Source organism: Thermomyces dupontii, assembly GCF_041956625.1.
Source record: "Thermomyces dupontii strain NRRL 2155 unplaced genomic scaffold VTN31scaffold_1, whole genome shotgun sequence".
Classification (NCBI taxonomy): domain Eukaryota; kingdom Fungi; phylum Ascomycota; class Eurotiomycetes; order Eurotiales; family Trichocomaceae; genus Thermomyces; species Thermomyces dupontii.
In genome coordinates, this window is record NW_027192307.1 from 4755183 (window position 1) to 4771342 (window position 16160).

General features: G+C 53.1%; 5 protein-coding genes across 5 annotated transcripts; 3 read left to right on the top strand and 2 right to left on the bottom strand.

Annotated features, from left to right (window-relative positions):
* Positions 1 to 2339: 2339 nt before the first annotated feature.
* On the top strand, positions 2340 to 3659 carry VTN31DRAFT_1794 (uncharacterized protein; the record flags this gene model as incomplete). Its single annotated transcript, XM_069401890.1, has 6 exons — positions 2340 to 2466; positions 2517 to 2862; positions 2913 to 3041; positions 3091 to 3220; positions 3274 to 3512; positions 3560 to 3659. 6 exons carry the CDS (start codon positions 2340 to 2342, stop codon positions 3657 to 3659), a joined length of 1071 nt encoding a protein of 356 aa, XP_069264650.1.
* Positions 3660 to 5261: 1602 nt separating this feature from the next.
* On the top strand, positions 5262 to 8293 carry VTN31DRAFT_1795 (uncharacterized protein; the record flags this gene model as incomplete). Its single annotated transcript, XM_069401891.1, has 8 exons — positions 5262 to 5446; positions 5501 to 5513; positions 5574 to 5609; positions 5664 to 5725; positions 5782 to 5885; positions 5938 to 6015; positions 6069 to 7834; positions 7892 to 8293. 8 exons carry the CDS (start codon positions 5262 to 5264, stop codon positions 8291 to 8293), a joined length of 2646 nt encoding a protein of 881 aa, XP_069264651.1.
* Positions 8294 to 8857: 564 nt separating this feature from the next.
* Positions 8858 to 11379, bottom strand: VTN31DRAFT_1796 (uncharacterized protein; the record flags this gene model as incomplete). The annotated part of the gene is made up of 5 exons (XM_069401892.1): positions 8858 to 9046; positions 9118 to 11015; positions 11071 to 11158; positions 11211 to 11280; positions 11330 to 11379. 5 exons carry the CDS (start codon positions 11377 to 11379, stop codon positions 8858 to 8860), a joined length of 2295 nt encoding a protein of 764 aa, XP_069264652.1.
* Positions 11380 to 13272: 1893 nt separating this feature from the next.
* On the bottom strand, positions 13273 to 14399 carry VTN31DRAFT_1797 (uncharacterized protein; the record flags this gene model as incomplete). Its single annotated transcript, XM_069401893.1, has 2 exons — positions 13273 to 14150; positions 14210 to 14399. 2 exons carry the CDS (start codon positions 14397 to 14399, stop codon positions 13273 to 13275), a joined length of 1068 nt encoding a protein of 355 aa, XP_069264653.1.
* An 815-nt stretch (positions 14400 to 15214) lies between these two features.
* Positions 15215 to 16116, top strand: VTN31DRAFT_1798 (uncharacterized protein; the record flags this gene model as incomplete). Its single annotated transcript, XM_069401894.1, has 3 exons — positions 15215 to 15645; positions 15695 to 15750; positions 15803 to 16116. The coding sequence occupies 3 exons, from the start codon at positions 15215 to 15217 to the stop codon at positions 16114 to 16116; spliced, it is 801 nt and encodes a 266-aa protein (XP_069264654.1).
* Positions 16117 to 16160: the final 44 nt, after the last annotated feature.

Sequence of the window (16160 nt, forward strand, 5' to 3'; positions counted from 1 at the left end):
TGAAAGGATACCGAAACACACGCGACAACAAGGGACCAACGGCTGTGGCTCGGTTTCCTGAAGAAGAGGCAGGTTGACCGGAGCCGCTACGAGGGGGTTCGGGCGTCGAGACGAGGAGATCAAAGGTTGGCGGGAGGGTGATGGAGGAGGCCAGTGGCTGCGGGTCAGACTCTAGCGCTGGCAAATCAGTCGGGCCTTGGGAGTATGTACCTCTCTCCATTGGAAGTTCATACGGAAGCGTTTTGTCTATATCTACAGGGGACCAGGATTTCCATGATGGAGGACCGCCGTCGGCATTGTCTCAGTCAAGTGGAAATCCATCGATCAACGGGGCCTTGTTCGCGGGGCACCGCGAAGGTTCTATCTAGTACAGTATGTATGTACTGTCTTGCGGTCGGATTTTTTTTGGTAGGCTGGGCGGACCAGGATGGACGATGACGTTTCCTACTGGGGCCCGAGAATCACTGTAGAGCTAGGCCGGTCCATGACGCATTGGCGGCGGTGACGGGAAGCTCCGCGGTTGAATCTATCAGGCGATCACTGCGTCATGCCATGGAACGGCGTTCAATCATGCTGAGCCTGCCATTCAGGAAATCCTTCTCCTCCTCTGCTGCTCGGATGGGGCGGTTAGTGATTTTCCTTTTTGCAATTTCTCCTTCTGTCATTTGCATGGATGCCAAGAGGCCAAGCCGACTGGACTGGATATCCCAGGCCAATGGGCATGTGGCTTTCAGATTCCCCGAGCCGGGCATCCAATCACTGTGCTCCATTTCCGTACGAACCGACACGAACAACCCAGTTCCAACGCTTGCAAAACTAAATTTGAGGTAAGTTTCCCAATCCCAGCACAGGCCCTCTCCGAACTGTGCTCTTGCTGATTTGCCCCCGCCCGTCAGACACGTGAATGGCGCACGGATCCCATCACGTGGCGATCTGGCAGCCTTAGGCTTCAGGCACTCCTCGTCCCAACCTCTGACTGGGTCACAGCTGGCCACTGGTTGGCGATTCGATACGACTCGATGTACCAGGACAAGACGGGCCGGATGGTACTTTGACTTTGGCCAAGGATTGAAACGAGTTATCTGCTATGGTCTCTGGATACTGTAGTTGCAAGTGCACGAAGGACTATGATACTGTATCAATGTCGATCTCGTATGCCGAGTACGGAGTATGAGTACGAGTACTCATAGTACTCCAGAACTGACTCTGAGCTGGCATGAATAGTATGTACAAGGGACAGGATGATATGTACCCCTCAATCTGCTCCCCGCAAGCTCAGCCATCCATCCGTTCATCTTTGCCGCCATCGAGAGCCGCGACCCTATTCAAGGCTGTCTGGCATTCAGTCCTTCTGCTGGTCCTTGCGTTCTCCGTTCAACCAGAGCATCCGAGTACTCCGTATGTATGTATGTATGTAGCTAGGTTAGCTTAGGAAGTTAACGATTCTGTCCTTTGATTTCGTGTGTCGGTTCCTGAGAAGCCTCCTGTTTTTTGTCTGCGTTTGTCTGCTGCTGGTGAGTGGTGGCGGCTTGTTCTGAATCCGCATCTCCAATCAGCGCCCGCCATTCGGCACCCAATGGCAAGGGAACAAGGCCCAGGAGAGGCCAAGGCCCCCCGTAAGTTAGACTGTTTCCCCCCCAAAAAAGTCAAAGTTCCCCGATTTCCCCGACCTGAGCAAGTCCGCAAAACCCACACCCCCCCAAAAAAAGTGCCCACTGTCAACTGTCCACCAACTGTCCACTCCCCCAAAAAGGCCCAAGACCAAGGGTAATCAAAACTATCCCAGATCGGTGCCTCCCGTCAAAAAACACCCGCCAAATCCAATTTAACCACCATTATTAGCCTAGCCGAACACGTTCGCAGCCTCCTCTCCCACCGGTTCTCTGCCCGATTTTCTCTCCGTAGAGCGACGTCAGCCTCGTTGCTCCCTTACAGCGCCGAATGTCCTGTTAAACCCTCCCTTGGAGCTCGCTTTCCTCCTCCCTTGCCTTCCGGGCCGTCGTCCACCACCGTCGGTTGCTGTGCGCTGGACGTCCTGGACCCCGGTGCCTGTCCAGCCTCGCTACGTGCCCCGACGGCCAACCGTTGATTGACGATCGCCCGATCTGACCCGACCCTCCCGCATCTTCTCAGTTTCCGTCTGGACCCGGCTGGGGCTCATCGAGTCGCTGTTCTTGCTGTTCTCCAACAGTCCTCGTCGTGCCAAATCAGTGGCGGCAACGGCCGGATCGCTGAAGTGCACCCCGCCGTGATCACACCTCCCCCCCCCCCCCCCCCACCGTGGTTGCGGTCGTACTCGTACGTTGTGGTGAGGGCGCGGGACGAGAAAGCCGGTCATCATGGGTGGCTGTTTCAGTTCCGAGTCCGCGGTGGACATCGAGTCGAAAAAGCGCAGCCAGCAGATCGATCGGAAGCTAGAGGAGGATTCAAGGCGACTGCGTCGAGAATGCAAGATTCTCTTGCTCGGTGCGTGTCGTCGTGCCCAGGCGTCTCGCGTAGCTAATCCCCCGTTGCAGGATCCGGCGAGAGCGGCAAATCGACCATCGTGAAGCAGATGAAGATCATCCATCAGAATGGCTACACCCCGGAGGAGCTGGAGATGTACCGGCTGACAGTGTACAAGAACCTACTGGAGTGCGCCAAGTCGCTCATCGCGGCATATCGCCAGTTCAACATCGAGCCGTCAAGCCAGAAGGTTCGGGACTACATGACCTATCTGGACCAATATCAGATCGATGCCGATCCCAACATGCCTCTCGACCCCAAGGTCGGCGAGGCCGTGACGTCGGTTTGGAATGATCCTTGCACCAGCACGGTCATGGATCATCAAAGTGAATTCTACCTCATGGACTCGGCGCCATAGTAAGTTCCTTGCTCGGATTCCTGTCTGCGACCGTGGCTCATTCGGCCAGTTTCTTTGAGGAAGCCAAGCGAATAGCGGCCCCCGATTACCGACCGAATGAAGCCGATGTCTTGCGCGCCCGAACCAAGACCACCGGCATCTACGAAACACGCTTCACCATGGGCCAACTCAGCATCCAGTGCGTTGCCCACTCCGATTGCTCCCTTTCTATGCTAACATTCCGACAGCATGTTCGACGTGGGCGGCCAACGAAGCGAACGTAAAAAGTGGATTCATTGTTTCGAGAATGTCACGTCGATCATCTTCTGCGTTGCCCTGAGTGAATACGATCAGGTCCTTCTGGAAGAGAGTAATCAGGTATGATCCATAGGTTCGCGGCCATGGTGGGTGAACGACTAATCCCGTTCCAGAATCGGATGATGGAAAGTCTCGTACTGTTCGACTCGGTGGTCAACTCGCGATGGTTCATGCGCACAAGCATCATTCTATTCCTTAACAAGGTGGACTTGTTCCGCCAGAAGCTGGGCCGGTCCCCGCTGAATCGGTACTTCCCCGACTACTCGGGCGGGAACGATGTCAACCGGGCGGCCAAATATCTGTTGTGGAGGTTCAACCAAGTGAATCGCGCCCACCTCAACCTCTATCCTCAGTAAGTCTTCCACCTTCAATTTCTGGTTTCATCACTGACCCCTACAGTCTCACTCAGGCCACCGACACCACGAATATCCGCTTGGTGTTTGCGGCGGTCAAGGAGACCATCCTCCAGAACGCCCTCAGGGATTCCGGCATTCTTTGATTCTGGGCACGGCACATATTTGTTACTTTTTTTTTTTTTTTTTTTTCTCGAGTTCTCCTTCGTATCCGGTGATTGACGCGATGCCCATTTCGATGCATTTTTGACGACGTGACTTTTTTTTTTTGCTTCGGTCATCTAATTGTGTACCTCGCTTCGTGTTCTATACCTTGTATTCTCCTCGACTCCGGTTTTGAGAGGGCGTTCCGGCATGGTGTTTTTCTCTTTTCTTCTATCACGTTCGGGGCGACATGGCATCTTTTGGGTTTCTGTCGATTCTTCTTTGGCTTTTGCGTATGGACTGTGAGAATTTGTGAAGTAATTCCTGGATAGGATGAATCCCGAGTGGGACTAATACAGCGTCGGTTGACCGCTGCAGTCAGTATCTCTACCGTTCGAACTTTTCCGTCAGTTCTATGGTACATGCCTTGAATTTTATCACCACGATTTCACCCAGTGTGACCCTATGGGATGGTACACATGTTTAGGTGTTCTCTCACGAAAATAAAGGCAAGAGTAGAGCTGATCGTCCGCCCTGGAGCTGGCAAGCACTCCATACATTGCCAATCCCCGTCGGACGGCTCGAATACTGCCCTCTTATCTAGTACCTAATGGCCACTAGTTCTCACGCCCATCCTAGAGTCCATTGCCACAGCCAGGTTTAACATCTGGACACGACACTGAGGATCACTCATGACGATACCATATCGACAGTAAATCCGAAGCGAGATGGTCGTTTCTTCCCAAGCCTCTCCGCTTAGAGTGGACGCCTGTCTCCGTTTGCAGAGCTTAGATGATCATATAACCTACTGTAAGTATCTACGAGTACCCCGACTACCCGTACGAGGCCCAGAACAGACCAAGGAACATCCTACGAGCTCTCTTTAGAACGGACTCCTTGGGAATCACAGTATGTATCAATGTCGTGGATTAGGTAACTGCTCAAATAAATAATACTTTACTCATCCAAGTTCCAGAACAGAACAGAACAGAGGAGCTTATCTCTGAACAAGGCTATCTTACCTTCTACATGTAGTTAGCGCACTTGCCTCTCCCAGTTTAGCTTAGGGAGGATGGATGTCGTCATTGGTCCTACATATCCCAATCAGGCAGGTGTTTAATACCTAACTACTGTCTAGAACTCCCACTGGTCATAAGTCGGATTGGAAGCACCTTCCCCCCATCATGTCACATGTGCCTTCCGCATTGGGGGAGCTGTAGTAAAATACTACTCCATGGCAGCTTCCCTGTTGATGAAGAGCGCTGGGCAGCTTGGGCTCTCCTCCCCGCGTGTCTGCCTGAGGCTCTTAATGGGAATGAAGAGGCCCTGGATGAAATGACGTCGTACGTGGAAGCATTTTTAGGTATCAATCAGGACAATCGAGTTGATTCTTTGTCCTGCATTCAATTCCACATTCTGTACCTAGGTACCTTCTGGCATGTGCAATTGCTTGTTGGAGTTGATATAATTGCTCTGTCCCCCCCGCTTATCTGGGTTGCCCCTCGTGCAACTTTGCCACTTGGTATAGAAGAATTCGTCGTGGTTGACTCGTGAATTCCAGTCTCCATTGCTGCAAAGCCAATTCCTTCTCGACAGCAGTGATCATGGCTTCAAAGCCCACGGAGCCCTTCGTTCGGCAGCGCAAGCCGTCCATCGGCGTGCCGGTTGAGGATCTCAATCCGGTAGGCCCCGGCTTCAGCCGGCCAAAGCATAAGCGCACGTTCACCGGCATTGCCCCGGCTGAGATCAAGGCCGTCGAGGCCGGGATTCCAGAACAATGGAGAGAGGCGTAAGTTTTGCTGAAAGATGCGCTGTTGTAAGGCTGATGCTGACGGGGTTGCAGTTGGCGCCGACATGTAGGATTTTTCCCTTCTTCTTTTGTTGAGGTTGAGTAGGTTTGAATTAACAAGTTCTAGTCTGCTACCGCTTTCGAAAACAAGGATCAATTCCAGGTACTTTCTCCAATGCTCGCAGGTTGAATGTGTCTGGGTTGACTCCTGCAACAGCATGAGTTTGTCCGCCATGTGGAAACCACGCTGGCCCGATCTTTGTACAACTGTGATGAAGCGTATGTCGTCCGATTTGTCTTACGCTCTTGGACAGCATTCAAGGTTGATTCTGTAGGGCCGCATATGCAGGGACCGCCCTGGCTTTGCGCGATAAGTTGATCATCGACTGGAACAAAACCCAGCAGGCCCAGACAACTGCGGACCAAAAGCGCGTCTATTGTATGATTGCGGGGCTTCTTGATATTAGGGCCAGCCAGGCTAATCGGTGCAGACCTGTCGCTTGAGTTCTTGATGGGCCGAGCTCTGGACAATGCGATGCTGAATGTAGGATTGAAAGACGTCGCCAAAGGTAGCCACCCAGAAAGCTGGATTGTGGGAGGCAGTCGCTGACAAATGGAATAGATGGCCTCGCAGAACTTGGGTTTCGAGTTGAAGATGTAATCAGCCAGGAGCATGATGCAGCGCTGGGAAATGGCGGTCTCGGCCGTCTCGCGGCGTGCTTGCTCGATAGCATGGCGACGCTCAACTATCCGGCCTGGGGCTATGGATTGAGATATCGCTACGGCATCTTTAAGCAAGAGATCGTGGATGGCTATCAGGTGGAGATTCCGGACTACTGGCTTGATTTCAACCCGTGGGAGTTCCCGCGGTATGACATCACCGTGGACGTCCAGTTCTATGGCCATGTTACCCGGAATCAGGACGGGAACGGCAAAGTGACACACGTCTGGCATCCCGGTGAAACGGTGCAAGCAGTGGCGTACGATGTGCCCATTCCCGGGTACGGCACCAAAACCACGAATAACCTGCGCCTGTGGTCCAGCAAGGCGAGCAGCGGAGAGTTTGACTTTCAAAAGTTCAACTCCGGCGACTATGAGAGTGCGGTGGCTGACCAGCAACGGGCCGAGACGATCTCGGCCGTCCTCTATCCGAACGACAATCTTGATCGGGGCAAGGAACTCCGGCTGAAGCAGCAGTACTTTTGGTGCGCCGCATCGTTGTATGATATCGTGCGGCGGTTCAAGAAGACCAAGCGGCCCTGGAGTGAGTTCCCGGATCAAGTGGCCATTCAACTCAATGACACGCATCCGACCTTGGCGATCGTTGAGCTGCAGCGCATTCTGGTCGACGTTGAAGCACTCGACTGGGACACTGCGTGGGGGATCGTGGTCAACACCTTTGGGTACACCAACCACACGGTCCTGCCGGAGGCGTTGGAGAAGTGGTCGGTACCGCTGATGCAGAATCTGCTGCCGCGACACCTGCAGATCATTTACGACGTGAATCTGTTCTTTTTGCAGTCGGTTGAGAAGCAGTTCCCCGGTGACAATGATCTGCTGACTCGCGTGTCGGTCATCGAGGAGTCGCATCCGAAGATGGTCCGCATGGCGCATCTGGCTGTGATTGGGTCGCACAAGGTGAACGGAGTGGCCGAGTTGCACTCGGATCTGATCCGGACTACTATCTTTAAAGACTTTGTCAAGATCTACGGACCGGACAAGTTCACAAATGTCACCAATGGCATCACGCCGAGAAGATGGCTTCATCAGGCCAATCCGCGGCTGTCGAAACTGATCGCGGAACGGCTTGGGGGATACGAGTTTCTGACTGATTTGACGCTCCTCGGTGGTCTGGAGCGTTTTGTTGATGATAAGGAGTTCCGGAAAGAGTGGGCGGAGATCAAGACGTTCAACAAGCTGCGGTTGGCCAAGTACATCAAGGAGACTACGGGATACAGCGTGAACCCCGAGGCCCTCTTTGACGTGCAGGTCAAGCGGATCCATGAGTACAAGCGGCAACAGCTCAACATCTTTGGCGTGATCCATCGGTACTTGAAGATCAAATCGCTCACGCCGGAGGAGCGGAAGCAACTGGTTCCGCGGGTGTCTATATTCGGAGGCAAGGCGGCTCCTGGATACTGGATGGCCAAGACGATCATCCACCTGATCAACAAGGTCGCCGAAGTCGTGAACAATGATTCCGATGTGGGCGATCTGCTCAAGGTGATCTTCATTGAGGACTACAACGTGAGCAAGGCGGAGTTGATCATTCCGGCGTCGGACGTTAGTGAGCACATTTCGACGGCGGGGACAGAGGCCAGCGGGACGAGCAACATGAAATTTGTCTTGAACGGGGGGTTGATTATTGGAACGTGCGATGGAGCGAATGTAGGTTTTTGTTTTTTTTTGTCCCTTTTTAGTTGCATGTTCTAACCCAGGCGACAGATTGAAATCACCCGCGAGATCCAAGAAGAAAACATCTTCCTCTTTGGGACGCTCGCCGAGGACGTCGACGAGCTGCGGCAGAACCACCGCTTCCGTGGCTTCACGCTCGACGAGCACCTCGCCACCGTCTTCGACGCCATCCGCGCGGGCACCTTTGGCGACACGCACGCGTTCATGCCGTTGATCGCCTCCATCGCCGACCACGGCGACTACTACCTCGTCTCGGACGATTTCCCGTCCTACCTCGCCACGCAGGAGCTCGTGGATAAAGAATTCCGCAACCGCGACGAGTGGGTAGCCAAGAGCATCCGCAGCCTGGCCCGCATGGGCTTCTTTTCAACGGACCGCGTGGTGAATGAGTATGCGGATAGTATTTGGAACGTAGAGCCGTTGAAGGTGTAGATCCTCTTTTTTTTTTTTTTTGAGTTGTTTATTCATATGCCATTGATTGATTGATACAAGTACTTTATTTGATATGCTCGATCCTATATAGGTAGGTACCGATTGGAATATACATACATACATACATTTAACCGTAGGGTCGACAACGTAAATACCAGGGTATTTAGATATAACTATGCTTTTTATTTTTCTCGAAAAGCTATCCTCCCTCCCGATGTATGGATCTCAACTACGGCAGGCTTAGGTGGAGATTTGCTCGATCGGATCGATTCCATCTGATCTTGAACATTTTCCTGACTTTTTTTTTTTTTTGGTAACGGATTCTTCACACTCTCGATGGGGAAGAACATACCTACCCTCCACCGAAGCAGATACAGTACTATGACCTTCCCATTTTCCAACCTCTAATTAAACAATTTGTCAACAAATGATGAGAAAAAAAAAGGAGAGAAAGAACAAAGCATCCATGGTAGTGGTTATTTGTCTAAATCATCTTTCCATGCGGCAAACATGCTTCTTTTCGGGAGAATAATAGAAAACGAAGAGAAAAAAAGAAAAAGAATTTCAAGCAATATAAGCTAACTCGTCATTGTCCAACCGCTCAATGTAATCCTTTTCCATCAACGCCTCAATGTTCTTCTTGATGTCGGGGATCTTGGGTGGGAAGCGGGATTTGACTTGTTGGATGACTTCTTGGACGAGTTGGACGTGTTTCATTTGTTTGCGGGATTTCATGATGCGGACGATGGCGCTCTATACATTATTTCTCTGGTTAGCAGATAAAACTTGGGAAAAAAAAAAGGATTGCGGAGTTGGGACGGTACCTGAAGGAGAAGCTTTCGATCCTCTTCGATCGTCTTGTGTGTGTCGTCTGACTCGTGCTTCTGTTCAGACTTGATTTGAATGTTGAGGTTGACTTTGATCTTCTTGTTCTTGAAGTTGTGGTTGAGGACAAAGGACACGCCCGGCGCCGGCCTGGCGCCTTCGGGCTTGGATAGGAGAACTTTGGCTTTGACTAGAAGAGCCATGTTGGGCTCCAGGAGTTCTGGTGCCAGCTTCGTTGCCTTTTTGATCTCGGTGTACTCCAGGCTGTCGTGCTCGTTGTACAGCAGCAGGATGCCCATCTGGAAGGTGGATACTTGGAAGGTATACGGAATCTTGCCGCTGGTGATGTAGTTGGCTTTAATCTCGCCCTTGCACAGCTGCCACAGCCACGTCAGCTTGCGCCCGCTGTGCTTGTCAAAGTAGAAGTTCTGGAACCGCTCCGCCGTCTTGACAATCTCCGGCGGCGGGATGAACTCCGTTGTCGGCGGGTTCAAGGGCCAGAATCCTGTTCCCAGGACCTGGAACGTCGCGTCGACGCCCTTCTTGCGGTCATCGTCGTCCAGCACCTTCTCCTGCCAGTCGCGGTAGCTCGAGTTGAGGTCCTTGGAAATCTGCACGTCCTGGAACATCCGCTGCAGCTTGTTGGTGTATTCAAACCCACACACCTCCTTGAGCTTGCTGATCATGCTGGTCTCTGCGTCGTCCGATACCGAGTTGGAGTGGACCAGACGCTTTGCCAGCATCTTTGAGTAGAACTTCTGGAACACGTCCTTGTCTTCAATGTACCTGAACACCGTCATGATCTGGGTCAGCAGTTCCTCCAGCTCGGACTCCTCCGTCGCCTTGGACCCTTTCTTCAGCAGCGAGTCCGTATAGCGAGCGAGAAGCTCCGGTGACTTGGTCGAGCTGCTCTTGCACACCGCGTTGCGGTTGACAAACTCTCGGCACGCGTTGTCCAGCGACCGGACAAACTCTGACTCACCCGCGAACGCGACGTTCACCAGGTGCTGGTACCTCGAGTGAACCTGCAGGAGCGCATCGACGTACACCTTGGGCTCGAAGTTGTCGCCCTCCCCACCGACCTTCTCCACCGCCGCCAGACCGGCCTTGCGCACGTGCGTCTCGAACTTGGCCCGCAGAGGGTCCAGCCCATCAGGAATCTTCGACAGCAATCGATACATGCGAGCCAAATCGTCTTGCCGCTCGTTGTCCAGCAGCACCTGGAACTCGTCTCGCAGGAGACCCGAGTGCGCCGTGACCAGGACGTCCAAACATGTCTCTGTGAGGCGCTTGGTAATGTCCGGGTGCAGATATAGCCCAACTCGGGCCTTTTCCTCCTCGAGCCGGGCCTCTGCCTTCTTCATGTACTCCACCACGCTGTTCTCTGCCACAAACTGTCGGGACTCGCGTTCGTAGTATTCCCGCGTGTCCTGGATGAACGGCCGCTCGAAATAGAATCGATACACCTCCAGTGTCGACTTGGTGCTGTCATTCTCGTCCAGCCCCAGCGACACAAAGGAGTCCACGACGCTCTTGATTTGCGACTGCTCAATCGTCTCGCCGTTCCGCTGTTTGCGAACGAGGTTAAGCACCGCCTTCATCACGTTCTCCCACACGTCTTTGAAGAACACGTCGCGCCACTTGACCAGGTGCAATGTGTAGACATCGTACACGTTCCTCTTGCCCTCGTCGATTTCCCGCTTGACCCAGTGGCGGTTCAGGTATTTGAACAGGTGGTTGATGAATTTGGCGGCCGTGGTGTATCGGGCCCATTCGGAGTTGTAGTACGCTAAGAGGGCTTCCTCGGTGTGTGACTTGGACGTCTCGTAGACGCCCTTCAGATGCTGCTCTAGGTATTGTCCCAGGAGACTGTACAATTCCTCACCGAGGAGATGAGCTGGATTGTTTGATTAGCATCCTTGCAGAGTTCAGAACGCGCGCCCACGGCTTACCACCCCGGTGAGGATGCAGACCACTGTTCCCTGCGACGGCTTTTTGTGTCGTGCAAAAGTTGTGCACGGCGGTGTAGAGTGCCATATACTAATCCCATGTCAGCAGCGCTGAATCATTCACAAATGATATCCCCACCGACCGTTTTCATGTCAATCCCCTCCTCCAACTTCCACATGACACTGTCGATCCCCCGTTCCAGGAACGCCCATCTGCGTAGTGGTCAGCGTTGTACTCTGTATCCCCGCCAGAAGCACGCACGTTTCCTCCAGGTCATCTTTGTGGGTTGTCTGAGACATGGTCGGCGGCATGAGAGGGTGGACAAATCGAAGATCGACGGCGCGTCGAGAGCACGGCTGGCTGCGGCAGTTAGCGTTGTCTAGACGCTATTGACAATATCATAACTAAAGCAAAGGCAGTCATGTTCGGGGACTGGGGCGCCGAGGTCAAAACAAGGAAGTCCAACGCTATCGACCAGCGGTATTTCAGAATTCAGATCGTATCAAGGGACCATGAAGAGCAGCCAGTGAGGCTGAGAGAGAATCCAGTGATGCCAACCAGCAGAGAGTTTCCAACAGCATATATCGGTTCAAGAAAGATGCGTGAACGAAATATCGGTCGGAGTTCAGGGAAGAATGCCTTACTTACCAGTTGGTGATCAGAACCCTGACTGCAAATCCAGCTGGATATTTCACACAGCTGGCAGAGAACAGGTGTCAGGCAGTTCCACACTGCCAGGCAAAAGCAGGCAAGATGAGTGTTGACCCCTAGAAAGCCTGGCGGAATTGAAAATCCTCTCAGATTCAGGCTATCAAGGGTGTTCAAGAGGCGGGAGCTTTCCACTCAAATCCGTTTAGACGCCAATCCAATCCTCGAGCGTGACGTGACGGGGGGCGCCAGGCTGAACTGTTGCTGCCTGAGGCATCAAAGTGCTGTCTTCCACCTTCAGGCTCACGCTGGATACTGTCTCACATGAGATATTGGCCTTGTGAATTTGTTACTGATTAGTCATGATTTTCGACGTCTCACAGTGAACCAGGTTCAATGAGTGCTAGATCTTCTCACCCAATGACCGAATCGACAGTTTTTTTTCCTGCGAGGGGACAAGAGCAGACGACTTTCAGTTATTCAAAATCTCACATGCAAAAAACCGGGCGTAATTTACTTGCCAAGTGAGGTTTAGATCAACACACTGAGGGGAACGGCATAACGTCATGCACTCGAATACAGAACTCGATCTTGAACTTCATACTTTGTAGATCACTACAGTACTAGTAAACAGAACGGCGCTGACTACAGAGAACTGATTATTACAGATTCGATCCCATCAGAGCAATATTAAGACAATGGCATTCAAACCCCCTCCTCCATTCGCGTCTCCTCCCATTTCATCCCCGCGCACAGCGGTATCCCCAACACTTCCATACAGAACAAGCCGCTATTGATCTACCACTCCGCCTTTGACGCCTCCGTCGCGCAGCTCTCGTCGCGTCTCAAGGACATCGGCGCGGTGGTCCCCCAATGGCAATATACTATGTATCGCCAGACGCATTTCCATTCGACCACGCATGAGATCCTCGGAATCATCTCCGGGCGTGCACGGCTGTTTTTTGGCGGCGAGCAGAACCCCGGACGGGTCGAGCCAGTGGTGGAGAAGGGGGACTTGATCATTGTTCCCGCGGGGGTCGCCCATCGGCTGCTGGAGGACCAGACGGGGATGTTCCAGATGCTGGGGTCGTATCCACCAGGGAAGACCTGGGATATGTGCTATGGGTTTGGGAAGGAAGATGAAGGCCAGGTGAGGAGGAATATTGAACACAAAAGTGGTTTGATCGGGATCCGTTGTACGGCGACGATGGCCCGGCATTGCATGTCTGAGCGATCAAATGAAAAAAAAAGAGGTACATTCAATGCATAAAAAGGAAATCAAATGATCGGAATTTAAGTACAAACAAAACAAAAAATACAACAGAGGAGGAACGCGGTCACCACCGACGCACCAACAACCCGCAACCGACCCATGGACATAACATAGGAAAGAGATGTCTGAAGGAACGAGGGAACGGCCTTCCACCAGGGACAAGATATGCCATCCAGGGATCAGAATCAAAAAGGAACCCAATGACGCCATGACCCAACCCATGCCAAAATGTATCTTTTTTTGAAAAGAAAAGACAGCAACAGAACCAAATTAAAAAAATCTACTACCTTGACGAAACCCGCTCGACCAATCGAAAGACACTGACGGTAAAAGTCAACAACCATGCGATCAGCGCAATCAACAGCACGGACGCCAACGCCCGCTGTCGATCGCAGATCGCATCGTTGCGATCATCGATCACCTCGTTGATCGTGGCCACGGTGCAGGCGCCCTGAACATCACTCAGCGACTCGAACGCAAGACTCAGGTTGGCGGAGTCGAAGACGATAAAGACAATATCCAACAGGATCAGTCGCATCTTGGCTTTGGGAGACCGCAGCCCCAGCGGTTTGCTGGTATATTCGTCGTAGGTGATGTAGACCAGATAAACCAATGCCACCGCGTCCGTGACGATTGCCATGATCGCCGAGGGACCCTGAGGACGCCCAAACTCATCGGACAAGTGTTGGATCACTCCTCCCAGGACGAGTGCACACAGCGAGAAGATCCACACCGTCAGTCGAAACACAAGGGGCACAATGGGGCTGCGCAAGAGGTTTGTCTGGAATCGGTCAAAGAAGCGCCGCCGCTGCGCCTTCCAGGTCGTTCGGTGGCTTCCCCGCTCCAGGTCGGACCCGTCCCGGGACGCTCCCCACGGTTGCGAATAGTCTCCCAGGTTATTGTTCAGCCAGTCCCACGACACCCGCTTCTCCTGCATCGATACATCCACCACTCGAGGATAGGCCGCCGATCGGGTGAACTTGGTCCACCTCGATTCTCGTGGAGTATACACCTCATCATCCGGCGCCTGCACATTGCGTTTGTCCTTGCTGTACGGGGAGTGGTTATGCTGCGCAACATGGGCGTCGTCGAGTTCAGAAGGGAGGAGGCGAGTTGTGGCATCGGCATCGTTGTCGGGAATGTCATAGGACCTGATCCATGCTACGGGGAGGTGTCAGCTTGAGGCCTTCGGCCGGTCTTGTGGATATGTGGGAACTAACCCGGTATCGTCCGGAGGGGATGATCTTTCCAGCGAACTACAGAAGCGTCATTCGACTCGACAGGACGTGTGGGCTGAGTGCGGGCTGGCGAGGTTACGCCGGGATGGGGCTGGTCAGGGGACAAGGTGCTGTTTGAGACGGTCGGGTGGGATGTTGGCGGCTGCTCTGTGTTTCGCGCATCTTGGGCCATTGCCAACGGTCGATTGCATGGCCTGGGTCAAGGGCGGGATGGCCGACGGCCCTATGCCATGGTAAGCAGGAGGTCGGTGGTGGAGGGTGGAATAGGAATGGGGGTGTTTCTCCAGGGGAGCGGAAATCTGGGGTGGATACGACGCTTGGCAGAATTGCTCTGAGATTCTCAAGCCGGCTTCGATTCGGACGCTGAACTCGAGAAAAACACCACGCTAACTGCACAATCAAGGCAATCTGGTGATCTCTGTTCAGTCGAGAGAAAGTTGGTCTGCGTTTTTGCTCTGCAGGGACTGTCGATCCAGCTTGGCCCTGTTTCTGCGCACGTGCCTGAGTCCACTGTCACAGTTCTAACAGCTTTCTCTACTTTCAATTCAACTCGAAATAGAACATCGCAACGAGTTTCCTTCACGGCGAACTTCACAAATCAAATTCTCATCATGAGAAACTGGCAATCTGTTGCTGAGTGAGCCCTCTGTCTAGAGCCTTGAAACTCCAGTCTACGACTGTTAAATCTGGAAGTCATTCGCATTTCACGTGACTGACACAGTACCTAAGTATCAAAAACAGAAGGCGGTGAGTCTCGAACATCTTCACGATTCGAATGACGTCTGATGTTCAGTGGACACCGTCAGCCCCCGTCAGCCCTGTCACTGGAGCATGGCAGGATCAAGCATAAGAACCATGATTCTGCCGCAGAGTATGTGCCAAGCACGAGTGACGGTACTCTGCTCAATGCAGTAGCGAAGAGTATTTCTCGCGTGTGATCGGGTTCTTCCAACTTCGGACAGCGGATACTCGCGGACGACCCGAGCGATGCGTCTCTTCCTCATCCCGATCTCATCGAGGCGCGCGTTTGTCTACTGTCGACCTCCACAGCTCAATCGAGAAGGGGCTATTGATAGCATCACCGCCAAGGCCGCGGAAACATGGTCAAAATGGGAGCAGGCCGAGAAAGGCTGGCAGAGGAAGTTGGTGGTCTGGGGCCATTCCATCCTGCAGCGGATCCCATATGAAGAGTGGGCGCTGAGGAGCATTCCGCCGCTCAGTGCGCGCAGTCAGATTGAGGAGGTACGGGGCAAGAGCGAGCCGATCCCCGTCGCATTTCCGGGAAATGCGATCGAAGGGGACAGAGTGCTGGATGTGTTGCGGACGCTGGGCACGGAAAGGCAGGAGTTGCATCGGAGGAAGATGTGGTGGTACATCTTCCTGATGCCGCTAACGACGCCGATTGCGTTGATTCCTTTGTAAGTGCTTCAACCCGGTACATTGATGGCAGCGGGCTGATATGGACAGAGTGCCGAACATCCCGTTCTTCTACGCGGCCTATAGGGGGTGGTCGCATTGGCGTGGTGGGTTGTGATTCGAGTCGACATCTCAAGGCGCCGTGCTGACCAACTACAGCATGGAGCGGCTCCAAACACCTAATTCATCTTCTGGACAATGATCTCTTGAAACCATACTCGTCGCCAGAGCTCGTCGAATTCTACGCAAAACGTCTTCGCGACAGCCTGGGCAGAAAAGAGAAGCAGACTGAGATCAGGCGTCATCCAGAGGAACCGGGAGAAAACGAAACTTTGTACCTCGACGCCGCGGACGGCCAGGAACTGGGTGAGGTCCTGGATGCACCGGAGCTCGCCATCGAGGTCGAAAGGGCCGTGCTGCAGATCAAGAGCAAGTTGGGAGATCGGGGGACTGGTTCCAAAATGGAGCTATAGACGTCACTTCTGTACAGAGGTCCCGCTCATGTAGTAGTAGTATT